The sequence below is a fragment of the Anolis sagrei genome, chromosome 3 (genome assembly GCF_037176765.1).
Source record: "Anolis sagrei isolate rAnoSag1 chromosome 3, rAnoSag1.mat, whole genome shotgun sequence".
Taxonomy (NCBI): Eukaryota; Metazoa; Chordata; class Lepidosauria; order Squamata; family Dactyloidae; genus Anolis; species Anolis sagrei.
Window position 1 is genome coordinate 217,830,877 of NC_090023.1, and position 18,392 is coordinate 217,849,268.

Genomic DNA, 18,392 nt, shown 5'->3' on the forward strand with positions numbered 1-18,392 from the left:
GTAGTCTTCCCATTAGAGAACAGAAGAGTATGAGCTCTGTATCCATGGGTTTCGTGTATCCATGTCTGACAAATAGGTCCTCTAATTTTCTAAGCCCTCCAGTGTGACTCTAGCTCTTTCTACATTGCCATATAATCAAGATTATCAAAGCAGATAATCCACATTATCTGCTTTGAACTGGGTTATATGAGCCTACACTGGTATATAATCTGGTTCAAAACGGATAATCTAGATTTTATATGGCAGTGTAGAAGGAGCTCCAATCATATTCTTAGACAGATGTCCTTCATTTCAATAGAAATTAAGATTACTAACTGGGGCGACATACAGGGAACATACCTCCCCCCTGTTGTGCCAGCTCCACTGGCTGCCGGTCCATTTCTGAGCCCAATTCAAGTGCTGGTTTTGACCTATAAAGCTCTATATGGTTCTGGCCCAGCTTACCTGTCCGAACGCATCCACCCCTACATCCAACCTTGTAATCTAAGATCATCCGGGAAGGCACTGCTCTCGCTCCCGTCAACAGCACAAATGCGTCTGGCGGGGACGAGAGGCAGGGTCTTCTCGGCGGTGGCTCCCTGCCTATGGAACACACTCCCAACAGAGGTAAGATCGGCTCTCTCCCTCCTGGCTTTCCAAAAGAAATTAAAGGCATGGTTTTGGGACCAGGCTTTCAGACATTAGATATAGCAGCACTTTAGAGGGACATGACTGGAATGACAATATGGCTGACAAGACTGTTTTACTGTTTTAATGATTGCTTATGTATTGTTTAACTATTATTTGTGTCCAATTGTGATTTTATTATTGTAATTGTCATGTAGCGGCCTTGTAACGGGGCACATTGTAAGCCGTCCTGAGTCCCCCTTCAGGGGTTGAGAAGTGACGGGATACAAATACGGGAAATAAATAAATAAAATAAAATAGCCTCAGATTTGTTTATCCATGCAAAGTTGACACACACAGATGCAGGGCTTGTTATGCATTGTACAACCTGCCAAAACCCTAAATGGGCATATTTAATTTTGAGATATTTAGACATGTTCCTTGGATACATGAAATATAGGTATATACTGACAGACTGCTGGTGATTAGTCGTATAAAGGAAAGGGTTTTTCACTTCCAGCAGTTTAATAATAGCAAGTAAAAATTAAATAAATTCCCTTTCAGGGCTTTATGTCAGTCACTTATCTCCCAGCCTCACTGTTCATTTCCTGTAAAGTAATTATTTTACTAAATTTTTTTAAAGCTCTGTTGGTAGTTAATTTATTATTTATGACCACATCTTAGTGAAGCTCTGCTAGGCAATTTTAGCACTGTGTTAGAATTACTGATCTGGAATCACTCAGATATAGATTTATAAACACATCCTAGTCTATGCATCATGAACTATAACTGATGATTAGCTCTGCTTCCTTAGCCAGCATTAGTATCTCAAATCTGCACTCCAGCCACTATTTTGCACCTGCTTCTAGCTGGTAGATCTCAGAATGTTATTTAAATGCTTTTTCCTCCATAGGCTATAGCAATCAGATTATTTATTAATTAAGTGTAGGTGAACCTCCAATTGTTTTAGACTTCAACACATAGAAGTTGTAGCCTAATGTTCAGGAATTCTGGCAGCCGAAACCACACAATCTGGAGAACTAGAGGTTGAAAACCATTGAGTTAAAAATGTACCATTGACAACAGAAGGTGATGATCTCAGCAGTGGGAGAGACAACAAATGATGGGGAGTGCTGGGAGAAGCAATGGCATCACACAACAGAGACTGTGCAAATAGGGAAAGGAATGGTAACAAATACGGGCAGATAAAACGTCCTTGGCATATTATAACATTCTAAACTAAAAGCAAGGTCATGTTTTCAATTTTCTTGCACTGATTCAGAAAGCTGTGGGAAGGCCAGAGCTCTGTGTCAGAAAACAAACTTTTGAAGATGAAACTCCTCAATTAGTCTCTGGCATCCCAGGGCACAACTAACAAATACCTGGCCTGAAACTAATCAGAACTGAGGGCTCTTCCACACAGCCATATAACCCAGAATATCAAGGCAGAAATCCCACAAAATCTGCTTAGAACTGCATTACTTGGGTCCACACTGCCATATATTCTAGTTCAAAGAAGAAAATGTGTGGAAAATGGGCTGTCTTGGGACCTGTTGGAGTTCAGCCTGTGTTTGTGTCTAATGATGAGCGTACTCTGGATGTTGGGAGTGACAATGAGGTTAATGTTTCTAATGATGATTCTAATGATGTGGTTGCTCTAGATGCAGAGAATGACAATGGGATTCCTGTTCAAAGTGATTTTTCTGATGAGAATATTCCTGAAGGATTTGGGGATAATGGTATGTTCCTTAGGGCTGGATTGCTACCAGAGCATTCCCAAGGCTTTGAGCCTGAGAAAAGTTCAGCACCTGGACCAGCTGCAGAAATTAATGAGCCAGTAGATAGAAGAAATGCTTTCAGTCAGCACAGTCAAACAAACCAAGCTCTCAGATGCTCTGCCAGATTTCAAGAGAGATTGATAACAGAGTCAAGGCTTAAAAGAAATCCATTCCCGGCCGCTTGGGATATCGAGTAGATTAGGGGATAAAAGTACCAAGTACAGAATCTGTAGCCAGATGAAGCAATGTTGGAATTGAGTCCCTGAAAGCCTTGCCTTGGATAGATTCCTGTACTAAGTGCCTAGTTTGATTCATGTTAAAATTTTGGGTTTTACCTTGGAAGTTTCAGTTTTTGTTTTCATGAACTCTGATGGACTAATTTCCTGGACTATTTGTTTCTATCTATCTTTCTGCTTAATAGGATTTATCTATTTTTGTGGATTGCTTTTTACTGCTATTGCTTTTAAAACATCTTCAATAAACTGCTTGCATTTTTACTCAGCTGTGTGGTGTTTAAAGTCAGAGGGCTTTCCCTGCCTAGAGTGCAACACGACCCTTCTACACAGTCAGTCATATAACCTAGAATTTCAAGGCAGATAATCCACAATATCTACTTTGAACTGGATTATCTAAATCCACGATGTGGATTATATGGCAGTGTTGACAAGGTTGTTCCAGACAGGCAGTTGTCCCAGGAACATTAACGTTTTAAAAATGTGATTGTAGGTGAACTATAAATCCCAGCAACTACAACTCCTCAATGTCAAGATTCTATTTTCCCCATTCTCTACCAGTGTTCATATTTGGGCATATTGAGTGTTTGTGTAGAGTTTGGTCCAGATCTATCATTGTTAGAGTCCACAGTGATCTCTGGATGTAGGTGAACTACAACTCCAAAACCAAAGGACACTGCCCACCAAACCCTTCCAGTATTTTCTGTTGGGTCATGGGAGAACTGTGTACCAAGTTTGGTTCAATTCCATCGTTGGTGGGGTTCAGAATGCACTTTGTAGGTGAACTATAAATCCCAACAACTACAATTCCCAAATGACAAAATCAATTTTTTTTTAGTGAAGGACATACATTGAGTTGTTAGGTGTCTCGTGTCCAAATTTGGTGTCAATTCGTCCAGTGGTTTTTGAGTTCTGTTAATCCCACAAACGAACATCACATTTTTATTTACATAGATATTTGCATACTGCCCTTCTCAGCCCTTATTATTATTATTATTATTATTATTATTATTATTAATTACACTTTATTTGTACCCCGCTAGCATCTCCCGAAGGACTCGATGCGGCTTACAAAGGCGACTCAGGGCAGTTTACAATGGGAAATGATTCGCATACATCAGTGCAGTTGCATAGATTAGTTCAGTTTGACACCACTCATGGGGGGGTGGGGGAGGGCTTGTACTTTTAGTGCGGCATCACCATCCTTTGGTGGAGAGAGACCTGGCGAAACTACAGCTCCCATGATTCCATAGGACTGTTTAAAGGGGTGCCAAACTGCATTCATTCCATGGCCCGGGTCAGGGCGCCGCCTCTTCCTGGGGGGCGGAGCGAGGCCCGGGTCACGTGCTCACCTGGAGGAGGAGGAGGGAAGGAGGGAGAGGGAAAGGAGGAGGAGGAGGAGGAGGCGGAGCGGGCGGAGCTGGCAGGGTCCCCAGGGCCAGGAGATCCTCTTGGGCTCAGTTCCCGGCGGAGTGGCGGCCGCAGCTGAGCCTCGGGGGCCTTCCTGGGCTGCATTGGGCTCAGACGGCCCTTCGCCGGACTCTGGAGCAAAGAGGAGGAGGAGGAAGGTGAAGGAAGAAGCAGCAGCAGCAGCGACGGAGGGGCGAGGAGCCGCGCCCGGCAAAGTTTGCGCGCTGGTCCGGAGGGCGGGTGGGGGATCCGGCCCCATGAGGAGCGGGAGAGCCTCCGGACCGGGCTCAGGCGGGAGGGCGCGCCATGGGCAGCTGCGTGGGCAGGCAGCGCAGAGAGCGGCCCCCCGCCCCGGGGCACCCTCGCAAGCGGGCAGGTGAGTGCCTTTTCCCCCCGGGGGGCTCCTGGCCAGACCTCGGCCAAGGCTGGGGAACTGAGCTCTGCTCACTCTGAGGTCTTCCCCTTGCCTTCCACTTTGCTCACTCTGAGGTTTTCCTCTGCCTTCCAGGATAAGTCAGGTCCAAACTCATGCTGGGTGCATCTACATCAGGCATGGGCCAACCTGGGCTCTCCAGGTGTTTTGGACTCCAACTCCCATCATTCCTAACAGCCTCAGACCCTTTCCTTTTCCCCCTCAGCTGCTAGCGGCTGAGGGGGAAAAGGAAAGGGTCTGAGGCTGTTAGGAATGATGGGAGTTGGAGTCCCAAACACCTGGAAGGACCCAAGTTGGCCCATGAATGAGCTATCTCGACCTACTCATTTGCATATGGTTTCTCATTGGCCGGCCTCAACATTCTAACATTCTTAAGTGGCTGAGGGGGAAAGGAAGGGGCTTGAGGTTGTTAGGAATGGTGGGAGTTGGAGTCCAAAACACCTGCAGGGTCCTGAAGTGTTTGCCCATGCCCGATCTATACCTGTCAAAGTGTGTTAGATGCACTCTGGAGGGCGAAGGGTCTATGTGGCAGTGTCTCTGCTTTTCATGACTGACAGGGGTGCCAAACTGCATTCATTCCATGGCCCGGGTCAGAATCCCAGGTGGGTTTGAATCTGGGGAGAGTTCGGATGAGCTCCCTCTATCAGCTCCAGCTCCCTATACGGGGGCATGAGAGAAGCCTCCCACAAGGATGGTAACACATCAAAACATTCGGGCGTCCCCTGGGCAAGGTCCTTGCAGACGGTCAATTCTCTCACACCAAAGCGACTTGCAGTTTCTCAAATCGCTCCTGACACAAAAACAAAAACAAGTAAATCTCCCCTCCTCCAGAACATCCCAGTTCCTCCTGGTCCTCCCTGGTATTGGTGTGGGATGCCCTGGAGAGTCACCTACCCACCTTATGTAAGAGGCAGCCCAGCCTGTCTCACCAGATGGGCTGGAAATGGAAACTCCTGTCCTGCCGCCGCCTCCTACCCGATGACACCAGGTTAGGTTAGGTTAGGTAAGGTAGGGGCTGCCTTGAGGCCAGCAGATGCTCCCTCCAAACTTGGGCGAATTAACAAATCATAGGGTTTGGACATCTTCATTAGACACATCCGGAATCCTTCAAAATGGATCTCCTCCCGGTGTGTGATGATGGTGTGTGTGTGATGATGGCACGCGTGTAATGATGGCTTGTTGCTTTTTTGAAGTAAACACTGACCTCTTAAAAGTTAGGCTCTAGGACAGCTGTCTGATTCCAAGTTTAAAGGCCCTGTAACTCTTTTAGGATGAGGACAAGGGAATTACTCTTGGAGTTAATAAGACCTGTCCTAACTCTTATAAGGCATGGGCCAATTTGGGCCCCCCAGGTGTTTTGGACTCCAACTCCCACCATTTCTAACAGCCTCAGACCCTTTCCTCATGTGCATAAGGCCTGTCCCAACTGTTATAAAGATGCATCTACAGCAGTGGTTCTCAACCTGGGGTCCCCAGATGTTTTTGGCCTACTACTCCCAGAGATCCCAGCCAGTTTACCAGCTGTTAGGATTTCTGGGAGTTGAAGATCAAAAGATCTGGGGACCCCAGGTTGAGAACCACTAATCTACAGTATAGAATTAATGCATTTGGTTTCCACTTGAACTGCTTTGGGTCAGTGCTACGGAGCTGTCATTCACAGGGTCATAGAATCCTAGAGTTGGAAGAGACCTGAAGTAAACATTGACCTCTTAAAAGTTACGCTCTAGGACAGCTGTCTGATTCCAACTTCAAAGGCCTCATAACTCTTTTGCAGGATGAGGACAAGGGAATTATTCCTCTTGGCCTTCTCTGGATAGGCTCATGTGCACAATGCCTAACTCTTATAAAGGTGCATCTATGCTGTAGAATTAATGCACTTTGGTTCCACTTGAACTGCTTTGGGTCAGTGCTATGGAGCTGTCCTTCACATAGAATCCTAGAGTTGCAAGAGACCTCGTGGGCAATCCAGTCCAACCCCCTGCCAAGAAGTAAGAAAGTCTCATTCAAAGCACCCCCGACAGATGGCCATTCAGTCTCTGCTTAAAAGCTTCCAAAGAAGGAGCCTCCACCACACTCTTGGGCAGAGAGTTCCACTGCTGAACAGCTCTCAGAATCAGGAAATTCTTCCTCATGTTCAGGTGGAATTTCCTTTCCTGTAGTTTAGAGCCATTGTTCCACGCCCTAGTCTCCAGGGCAGCAGAAAACAAGCCTGCTCCCTCCTCCCTATGACTTCTCTTCACATATTTATACATGGCCACCATGTCTCCTCTCAGCCTTCTCTTCTGCAGGTTAAACATGCCCAGCTCCTTAAGCCGCACCTCATAGGGCTTGTTCTCCTGACCCTTGATCTGTTTAGTCACCCCTTCTGGACACATTCCAGCTTGTCAACATCTCCCTTCAATTGCAGTGCCCAGAACTGGACACAGTATTCCAGGTGTGGTCTAACCAAGAGGGGTAGTATGACCTCCTTGGATCTAGACACTACTATTTATGTAGGCCAAAATCCCATTGACTTTTTTTGCCGCTGCATAAACATTGTTGGCTCATGTTTAACTTGTTATCCATGAGGACTCCAAGATCATTTTCACATGTACTGCTATCTTCTCTGACAAAGAGTGCTGGTGCCTTGCCAAACTACAAATCCCATGACCCCATAGCATTGAACCATAACAGTTCAAAGTGTAGATGCATCCCTAGTCCAGATCAGTTGAGAGCACTGTTGGTTCCCACTCCAGATGGATCAGCTCATTCTCACAATGCTGCATCTGCATTATAGTTGGATCAATAACAGAAACAGCTGTAACTCCATAAATACGTCTGCAGTGTGCGGTATCAGCACCAATATGCATGCACTGATGCAGGAAGTTTTTTTTTTTTGAAGTAAATGCGGTTTATTTATTTTATTGTGATGTTATTTTGTTGTTTATATTTTATGTTGCTGTAATGTATCACTGGGCTTGGCCTCATGTAAGCCACTCCGAGTCCCCTTTGGGGACAGGGTATAAATAAAGATGATGATGATGATGATGATGATTATTATTATTATTATTTTGGAAATGGTTCAGCAGAAGGGATGAGAAAATCATAGGGCCCTTCCAGACAGGCCCTATATCCCAGGATATGATCCCAGGTTTTCTGTATATCCCAGATTATCTCTCCATTTGGGGAAATGGTGGCGGGGTATAAATAGAGATGATGATGATGATGATGATGATGATGATGATGATGATGATGATGATTATTATTATTATTATTATGGAAATGGTTCAGCAGAAGCGATGAGAAGATCATAGGGCCTTTCCAGACAGGCCCTCTATCCCAGGATCTGATCGCAGGTTTTCTGTATATCCCAGATTATCTGGCAGTTTTTCTGTATATCCCAGATTATCTCCCCTTTGGGGAGATGGTGGCAGGGTATAAATAGAGGAGATGATGATGATGATGATGATTATGGAAATGGTTCAGCAGAAGGGATGAGAAGATCCCAGGATCTGATCCCAAGTTTTCTGTATATCCCAGATTATCTGGCAGTGGGGACTCATATAATCCAGTCTAAAGCAGATCCTGGGATATAGGGCTGTCTGGAAGAGCCCTAAGAAATACTTTTGGTATTAGGCTGCTCAGGGTTGATTACGCATATTTCTCAAACTACAAATAATCCAAGTGATGCAAGATGGCTTGCCTAACTATGTGTTTGAAGTGCCATATTGATAGCTGACATTACTTAATTCTCCCCCCCCCCGCCCCCCAAAGATCTCTAAAAAGGGAGAATTTGTCAGGAAAACAGTCTTGTGTTGACATGGTTATTTTCACCTTGGTTTCAGGGCTTCACTCAGAGGCAAGCTTTTCTTAACAGGCTATGGGCTACAGCTGTAAGCTTGCTCTTTTGATCTCAAAAGCAGGCTTGACCTGAGATGCTCCCTCCCAAAGATGCAGCGAGACCTCGGGCTCAACTTTGCTGAGGCCTGCAGACACACTGATACTAGGCGCCACTGGCAGAACACGCTGCCTCCTCTTGTTTTATGCCGTCTTGCATTTTCTGTCTCTAGGAATGGAGTAAGCACAAAACTACAATAGATTGAGGAGAGCTTGTAGCATCTACTGGTTAGTCCTCTCGAAGAGCTTCGCCCTTTTGCAAAGGGGAATTTGACAGTAGCATTACTTCCTGGAACTTTGAAACAATATGGCACCATATTGTTGACTTTTCTTTGGCATGAGCATTGAATCAACCAACGCAACCTGAAAAATGTTACCTGGGGGCTATAGCCCAGGCATGGGCAAACTTGGGCCCTCCAGGTGTTTTGGACTTCAACTCCCACAATTCCTAACAGCCTCAGGCCCCTTCCTTTCCCCCCTCAGCCGCTAAGCGGCTGAGGGGGGAAAGGAAAGGGCCTGAGGCTGTTAGGAATTGTGGGAGTTGAAGTCCAAAACACCTGGAGGGCCCAAGTTTGCCCATGCCTGGGCTGTAGTTTCCAGAATCCCCAGCTGAGAGATATTTTAGGAATTGTCCAAAAAATAAAATTTTAATATTTGCTTTATACAGGGTATAATAACACAGTTAACATATAAAACATAACATAAATAAACTAAATATATTAGAAATCATAGTGATTAAAATCCATTAAAATCATGCATATCAATAAGATGTAAATTTAATGCATGGTTATTCGGTAGGCCTGCTGGGAAAGAGAGTCTTCAGTTCCTTCTTGAATGCTGACAGCGCTGTTGAAGCTCTTCTGACAGGTCATTCCACAGTCTTGGGGCAGCCGACAAAAAGGTCCTCTGGGTGACCATTGCCAACCTAGCATTAAAGTGCCACAGCATATTTTATTTATTTTCTTGATGCCAACTAAGGTGTTTCCATCTACTCTTCCAAAATTTCCTTTGAATGTGTGCTTTTTTAAAAAAAACCTAAACATATGACATAGTTTGCAAGGCTTCTTTGCACGCTAACTCCCGGGTGCCAGGAATGCCATGATCAAGTTATGAGAAATGATAAAGACTTCAGCTCTGTAACAGAGCAGATACTTTACATGCTTGGTAAAATCTCTGAGGAGCTATTATTGCCAGTCTTATAGACAATACAACTCTAGATGGGCTGATGAATTCATGTTGTGTAAATTATTTAAGATTTTGCTACATGCTATGGAAAGGAGCCCCCGGTAGCATAGCAGATTAAACTACTGAGCTGCTAAACTTGCTGACAGAATGGTCGGCGGTTTGAATCCAGGGAGCAGGGTGAGCTCCCGCTGTTAGCCCCAGCTTCTGCCAACTTAGCAGTTTGAAAACATGTAAATGTGAGTAGATCAATAGGTACCGCTTCAGCAGGAAGGGAATGGCGCTCCATGCAGTCATGCTGGCCACATGATCTTGGAGGTGTCTATGGACAACACCAGCTCTTTGACTTTAATATGGAGCTGAGCACCACCTCTCAGAGTTGGACACGACTAGATTTAATGTGAAGGGGAAACCTTTACCTTTACTATGGAAAGGATATAGTATTATTTGAGTTTAATACTAGGTCCGATTAAAGATGAGGCATCAATAAAAACAAACTTATGAGAAATGTTATTTTAAAGTAGTATTCATCCCTCTCTTTTATTTTATTTTTTGTTTTTAATGTTTTATAGGCATGTCTAGACATGTTTGTGGCTTGCTCGGAGTAGGAAAGCTATATGTGCATGTACAAACACTTTGCTGTAGAAGTGGGAATGGATAGTTTCCTCTCTCTGCTAATGGCATTAAAGAAGGAATGATATGCATAACATTGATGGTAAATCAGCTTCAGCGAGAACCATATTCATGGCACCTAAGAGAGCTGCAGAATGAGCTCTCACCATTATTTTTTTTGGTAACGTGTCAGATTCTTGCTTAGGCTTCTGTTTTGTCTGTACTACTTACCCAGGAGTGAGCCCTAATGAACATGGTGCATTGACAATTTCAAGTCAAATTACTTTATTCTGATGTTAGGGGATATGGGCCCCTGTCTGCCCTAGAAATCTGAAACTGTTACACAGCTTTGTGGCGGTCTTTATCCTTAAGTGGTTATGAAAATTTGGGCTGGCACTTCTGACGATGTATTGCTAGCATTTCGAAAGCACAGGCAAAATGAGCTCAGCTGCATTGTCAAGAAGCAGCATAAATGCATTCCTGGTATAACTTATCCTGGAATGCCATCTGGAAACTGCCCTGTTAAGTACAAGCCTTCTGGCTGCTGAGTTCTGGATTAAGCAACTGTGGCCTTTTAAGAAACATACTCAGTGGTGTTCATTACACTGAAGTGTAGAAGTTGGCAGGAAAGCTCTTATAGAGCTGTCTTTTCTCTCTGGATTTTGTGTGTGTGTGTGTGTCACAAATGACTTGAGAAACTGGTGTGAGGGAATTGACTGTCTGCAAGGATGTTGCCCAGGAGACGCCCGGATGTTTTTTGATGTTTTACCATCCTTGTGGGAGGCTTCTCTTATATCCCCACATGGGGAGCTGGAGCTGACAGAAGGAGCTCATCTGCCCCTGTATTCGAACCTGCGACCTGTCGTCTTCAGTCCTGCTGGCACAAAGGTTTACTCATTGCACCCCTGGGGGGTTCCTATCTCTCTGGATAGGAAAAGTAAGGTATTCTCTAGTTTTACCTTATCAGGTATGAACACCAGATGAGACATTGAAACTAAGGGAAGGGTTAGATCTTGAGCACTGATATCTTCTGCACAACCTCTGATGTGTGTGTATCCCTAATTATGCCAGTGTCATCTTAAGGGCCATTATCTTGATGTGTCCGATGCTGTTAAAATCAGGCTTGTACTCCACCCTCGAGATGGCTGGATTTGTGTTATGGGTCGAGTGATGCTTGTGTCTCCTTGTCTTGTGTCTGTGGGGCCCAGTCTGTTTGGGACAGTGTGTTCTTGACATTTTGAGATTCATTTTGCATGCATGGGTAAACATAATATGCAAAATTGCTAACACATGGGTTTGATTTACAGATAGGCCTATGAAATTCCTTGGCTCTTTCGGCTTTTTGGATTTCACAGGTCTTTCGATGATTCAGATCCATATGTTACCAATTTACACATCACATTTGCCCGTGAGTGCACATGAAGATATTGGGATGGCTCCCAACATGTAGCGTGTGAATCCACCCTTGGAAGAACTCATTTGGTGCCCTGCCATGCGATTGACTGACATGTTTCCTTTTCAATGAGTGGTGTGACTCCAAAATACACCCTTACCATAACCAGAAACCGGCCCCACCAAGGGACTCCAGGCCTGAGTCATACATTTGCTTTGCTCATTCAGCCTCTGATTGCAATTGCTTGTGTGTTGCTCCCAACAATAATTACTGTTTTGTAGGAGAAAAAAGAGAGACAGGAAGTGGAGAGGAATGGGTAAGTGGGCTGGAAGCAGGATTTGGAAAATGTGTCTGACTGCACTGGATCCAAAAAGGACAAGCAGATGAGTTGCATGTCCTGTAGAAAGAGAAGGAACAGGTAGGGATGAAAAGATTTTATAAAACCAGGCTCAGTAAAATATCATAGTTGTTTGTCAAACTATAGTATCCCTCCAAACATTGATTTTCCCCTCCTGGGCTTCATGTCCAAGTTGTGCTTTGCTTTTGCAAGGAAATGTTGAATAATCAGTCTTCTGTGCCTATAGTTTGTAGTCCTATCATTCCAACTGTCTGAAATCACCCTTGCACATACATTTGAGAGATATTCTACATGTGCAAACATATGCACACAGACTTCCTCTTGCTCAGCTGTTGCACCACTTGAGAGAGTTACATCATCTGAGCAGATCCCATGCCTCCCTTGCACATCTTCATCCTCTATCTCAGCTATTGCTTCAACTCTTGTACCTTCTCTCCCACTGCCATTGTGCTGAAATAACTGGGCTCACATTAGTCAGGGATTACCAGTATTATAATTTTATTTATTTACTTAAGGTAAAGGTTTCCCCTGACACTAAGTCTAGTTGTGTCCAACTCTGGGGGGTGGTGCTTATCTCCATTTCTAAGGTGAAGAGCCGGTGTTGTCCGTAGATACCTCCAAGGTCATGTGGCCAGCATGACTGCATGTAGCACCGTTAACTTCCCACAGAAGTAGTACCTATTGATCTACTCACATTTGCATATTTTCGAACTGCTAGGTTGGCAGAAGCTGGGGCTAACAGCGGGAGCTCACGCCGCTCCCCGGATTCAAACTGGTAACCTTTCAGTCAGCAAGTTCAGCAGTTTAACCCGCTGTGCCACCAGGCAGCCATTTACTGATTTACTTATCCTACCCTTTTCCCAGTGTGGGACTCAAAAAGGCTTCCAAAAGTTAAAACACACATAGCTAAAAAAAATAATCAGACAAAAATTAAAAATGTAATTAAACTGTTAAAAAATTAAAAGCAGTTAAATATAAGCCATTAAAAAGAACAGCAGCACAGCCTAGGAAAGCCCTTTCCCTCAAGCTGTCAGCCCTAAAAGACTTGCCTGTATGAAAGGATAGCAAGGAGGGCACTCGTCTAACAATTCTAGGAAGGGATTTACCAAGTCTTGAAGCAGCCACTGAGAAGCCTGGTCTGCCTTGACTATCTGCTTTTAAGCCTCAGATTATTTGAATTCCAAGGCTCTTAAGCATCTTTTAAGGAAGTAAATATCTCTTTTATGGTAAAGGTGCCATGCTATTTCAACTGATACCTTCAGGATCCAGATTAGTTGAGGTGCCTCAGCATCTTGTTTCAGAAAGGGACAGATAAATCCCATGGCTTTAAGTGAAATCTTCAAATGCTAAATTATTTACATGTATTTACACCCCTTGATGGTGAAGGAGTTTTAAAATAGCAGCATAACTATCAGTGCTGCACTACAGGGTAACACATTGAATTAATAAACTAGAAGGTCTGCTTAGATTGACCAGAAAGTAGGTATTTCTGGCTAACCTAATGCCAGTTGAGCAGGTGGTTGTAACAAGGCTTAGGTCCACAGTGATCGAGATATCCATAGCCCAGTGATTCTCAACCTGGGGTCCCCAGATGTTTTTGGCCTACAACTCCCAGAAATCCCAGCCAGTTTACCAGCTGTTAGGATTTTTGGGAGTTGAAGGCCAAAAACATCTGAGGACCCAAGGTTGAGAACCACTGCCCTAGCCACATTGTTCTTCCCTTACAAATTGATCTTCCATATTCTAAACCTGGCTTGAATCTGGTTCTGTTGAAATCCCTTCATCCATCCATCCATCCATACAACTAGATGCAGATCCCTCTGGCTGGTCATCCACTTGTTTCAGAAATTTGGGGAGACACAGAAAAGCCACACTTTTCATTTTAACCCACTGTTTCATCAAAATCCCAGCCATGGTATTCTGCTCTGTCTTGTTTCACTCTCTTCCCTTTCCACACCATGCAGCCATTCTCATTTGGTGGGTTGCTACATGCATGCAGCCATTTCTCACCTAAAACATTCATTACTACCCCGTCCCCAACTCCCAGGCCTGGTTGTTTGTTTCACTCAGGAGGCGTTGCCCGGTGTCTCCCTGCAGAGCAGGCTGGATAGATTTCACACCCAGGAGCCTAAGTTTAGACTGTGCTGCCTGTGTTGGTGATATCCCACATGTCCTCAGAGTCAGTGTGGAAAAACAAGTGTATTTGGGCTGTCAGTTAAAAGGGGCAGGTTTAGGGGATGTCTGTTTGTGGCACTCCTATCCAGCCATATCTTCAGTGCCGATCCAAGACAGAAGCACCTGCTGCTGGGCTATCTGTGAACTCACAACATACAAAACACAGCAGGTTTCCTGTGTATTTATTAGCCGAGTTGAACGAGAGACTTCTAATCTTGTCAGGCCACATTGATGCTGAGCTGAAAGGACTGAAGCCATTACGATTTCCTTTCCTGCTCAGCTGTTTGGAAACCAATCTTGAAAAGCAGACATTCACCCTGTCTGGCTTTTAAGGTCTCACCCAACTAGATGGAAAGGCTCTGCCTAACCTAAGCTGAGCCTTGTGGCCTGTTCCCAAAGTGCAGAACTAGACACTACTATCGAAGCGGAGCCAGCAAGATTTCTATTGTTGTGGCTTTTTCAACCGACTGTTTTCTTTCTCCTGCTGTTCTCTCTTCTCTCTGGTGTCTTCTGCAAAGCATATGCTTTGTTCTGTTTTGGTTTTCCCTAGTTAAAAACAGAAGAAAATCTTGGGTGGGGAATTAATGTTCATACAAACTACAATGGATTGGATGGTCAAGTAGCCAACCCCAACTGTAATACTTCCCAAAATAGGTTGAGTGTTTATCTGGAATTCCCAGATACTTCAAAATATAAAATTGTTCACATGAGTGGCTAAGATAGTCATAGCTTTGCTTTCTGATGGTTCAATACAACATCATCATCATCATCAACAACAACAACAACAACTGTATTTCTTACCCACCTCTCCTTGTGGCTTAAGGCAGGTCACAGAACAGTCAAAACACACAATTGCAAAAATTCTATAAACACACATATTAAAATGTAGTTCTATAAAAGTATTAAACATATTTCTATAAAATCATAGAATCATAGAGTTGGAAGAGACCTCATGGGCCATCCAGTCCAACTCCTTGCCAAGAACCAGGAATATTGCTTTCAAAGCACCACTGACAGATGGCCATCCAGCCTCTGTTTAAAAGCTTCCAGAGAAGGAGCATCCACCACACTCCAGGGCAGAGAGTTCCACTGCTGAACAGCTCTCACAGTCTGGAAGTTCTTCCTAATGTTCAGATGGAATCTCCTTTCTTGTAGTTTGAAGCTATTGTTCCGCATCCTAGTTTCCAGGGAAGCAGAAAACAAGGTTGCTCCCTCCTCCCTGTGACTTCCTCTCCCATATTTATACATGGCTATCATATCTCCTCTCAGCCTTCTCTTCTTCAGGCTAAACATGTCCAGCTCTTTAAGCCCCTCCTCATAGGGCTTATTCTCCAGACCCTTGATCATTTTAGTCGCCCTCCTGTGGACACATTCCAGCTTGTCAACATCTCTCTTGAATTGTGGTGCTCAGAATTGGACACAATATTCCAGATGTGGTTTAACCAAGGCAGAATAGAGGGGTAGCATTACTTCCCTAGATCTAGACCAGGGGTCCTCAAACTTTTTAAAGAGAGGGCCAGGTCCCTCAAACTGTTGGAGGGCCGGATTATAATTTGAAAAAAACATGAATGAATTCCTATACACACTGCACATATTGTATTTGTAGTGCAAAAAACACTTTAAAACAATACAATAATTAAAATGAAGAACAATTTTAACAAATATAAACTTAATAGTATTTCAATGGGAAGTGTGGGCCTGCTTTTGGCTGATGAGATAGGATTGTTGTTGTTGTTGTTGTTGTTTGCTTTCAAGTTGTTTCAGACTTAAATTGACCCTGAGCGAGGGCCGGGTAAATTACCTTGGAGGGCCATATCCGGCCGCCGGGCCTTAGTTTGAGGACCCCTGATCTAGACACTATGCTCCTATTGATGCAGGCCAAAATCCCATTGGCAAAGAATATACAAAGCTATTCAAATTGCTAGTTATAGAATTAATTTCAGATTATGTGCCTAAGCTATATATGAACCACACAAGAATTTTCTGTACCAATATGCAAGTACAGGTATTCTAAAATCTGGAGAAATCCAAAATATTCCTGGTCCCAAGCATTTTGGAAAGGGATACTCAACCTGTAATTTTTAACATTTTTCACTGGGCAGGGCTGTCCTCAGCTAACTTGTCACACCTTTACCAGTCCTACTGGTGGCTTCCTTCATAAAATGCTGATGTCTTTGGTTTTCATACAGAATGTCTCTTTTGTGAAATAGCAATTTATCTCCCAAGGATTCTGCATGGTAGAAGAAAAGTGGGTACAGCTGCATCTAAAGGACATGCCCATGGGGGAAAAAAACTACAGGGTGGTGGTTTTATAGCAAAGGTTGCACCTTTTTTCCAACAACACACAAAAAGGTATCCCAAAACACCCAGTTTATGTTGTCGCGTCCATGAGTAACTTCTCTGCCTGAGTGTGCTGTATTTTAGTGTCTTTGGTTCCTGTCATGGAGGTTATTAATATCTGCTGTGAGAGCATAGTGCTGAAAACAACCAGATGTGATGATGGACAAGGCATTTTTTTTTTTGTGGTTTGATGTATTCACATCTGCCAGAGCTGGCTTTTAGACAAATATTTCAAGATACTGGGCTCTTGAGTTCAGTACTCTTTCAAATTCTGTAACTTCTTCTGAGAAGAGCTCCTTCACATACCACTCATTCCCTTAGTCACACAAGAAGTGGTTTGATGAGGCTTCTTAATCACTGGCTTGCTGGCTCCTAATGGGCCATTGTTTCTTGCAAATGGCATGCCAGGCCTCTGATCCACTGGGTTTCTCTCCACCATCTCTTTTTGGTGCTGTGATTGGTGATTTTCTTCCTTTCAGCATTAGCCCTCCTGCCTGGCTTCACAGCTTGATATTCTTGAGCAGCAAATATACACGTCAACAGTTTCATAATTTTAAAAATGAATGCTCCCTGTACATTATAAGAAAGATAATGTTATAAGAGCAAGATCAGATTCAGAGCTTGGAAAAGTTCATTTTTGGAGTATAATTCCCTCGGCCCGCATGGATAACAGCTGGATGTAGTAGTTCAAAAACATTTTGAAGCCCTGATCATTTGTTCCAGGTTCCTCTTTCCTATTCAAGCAGATACACTGGAAAATAGTAGCTTTGTGCCTTTGTTGTTCTTTGGCTTCTGCTTCTGTAGCATGTAGCTAACCAAGGTTACTGTCCTTCTTCATGACTGTAACCATCTTTAAAGTATCTAAGGCAGTGTTTCTCAACCTGGGGGTTGGGACGCCTGGGGGCGGGTCACGAAGGGGGTGTCAGAGGGGTCGTCAAAGACCATCAGAAAGCAAAGTATTTTCTGTTGGTCATGAGGGTTCTGTGTGGGACGTTTGGCCCAATTCTCTCATTGGTGGGTTTCAAGAGTGCTCTTTGATTGTAGGTGAACTATAAATCCCAGCAACTCCCAAATGTCAAGGTCTATTTTCCCCAAACTCCACCAGTGTTCACATTTGGGCATATTGAGAATCCATGCCAAGTTTGGTCCAGATCTATCATTGTTTGAGTCCACAGTGCTCTTTGGATATAGGTGAACTACAACTCCAAAACTCAAGGTAAATGCCTACAAACCCTTCCAGTATTTTCTGTTGGCACTGTGTGCCAAGTTTGGTTCAATTCCATCATTGGTGGATTTCAGAATGCTCTTTGATTGTAGGTGAACTATAAATCCCAGCAACTACAACTCCCCAATGACAAAATCATCCTGCATGTCAGATATTTACATTACAATTCATAACAGTAGCAAAATTGCAGTTATGAAGTAGCAACAAAAATAATTTTATGGTTGGGGGTCACCACAACATGAGGAACTATATTAAGAGAGCACTTCTGATCTATATGGCTGTTGCCGCAAGTTTCATGAAAAAAATTATTCTAGGCTCTGCTGTGGCATCAGAAGATGTTCCAGCATTGTCCTTTCCACAAGCCCTTCCGGGGGATATTTTTATTGGGACTTTGCCATATCGCACTTATGGATGCTTATGGAAGATGTAGTCAATGTCCTCATCTACTTGTGATGTTCATGTTTTCTTTGGGCTGCTTCCATCTTTTTTTGTTAACCTGCAAAATCTAGAATGTTTAAGATTGCCCTCTTGATAGTATCCATCAGTGTCTCCATTACATTGTGTACTTTTCCATGATTTGTTTAGAGTGGTTGTGATATCAGCAGTGAATATTGCAGTGTTGCACCATTCTGTAATCACACCATCTTTGTTTTGGATGCTCTACATCTAAATGCACCTTTCTCATTTTTACTCATGTCTCTTTCTCGTCTTGGACAATAGCTAAATTTAGTGGTCAGCTGCTTGTCCCTGGAAGAGAGTTGTTTCATGGCA

General features: G+C 43.7%; 1 protein-coding gene across 1 annotated transcript in view; it reads left to right on the forward strand.

Moving 5' to 3' along the window:
- Positions 1-4,017: 4,017 nt before the first annotated feature.
- The window catches only part of UBTD1 (ubiquitin domain containing 1), a 34,828-nt gene continuing 20,453 nt past the window's right edge, over positions 4,018-18,392 (forward strand). Inside the window, exon 1 of the mRNA XM_060768225.2 lies at positions 4,018-4,403. Coding sequence (XP_060624208.2) covers positions 4,334-4,403 — 70 coding nt within the window. The 5' untranslated portion in view covers positions 4,018-4,333. The remainder of the gene's footprint in view (positions 4,404-18,392) is intronic.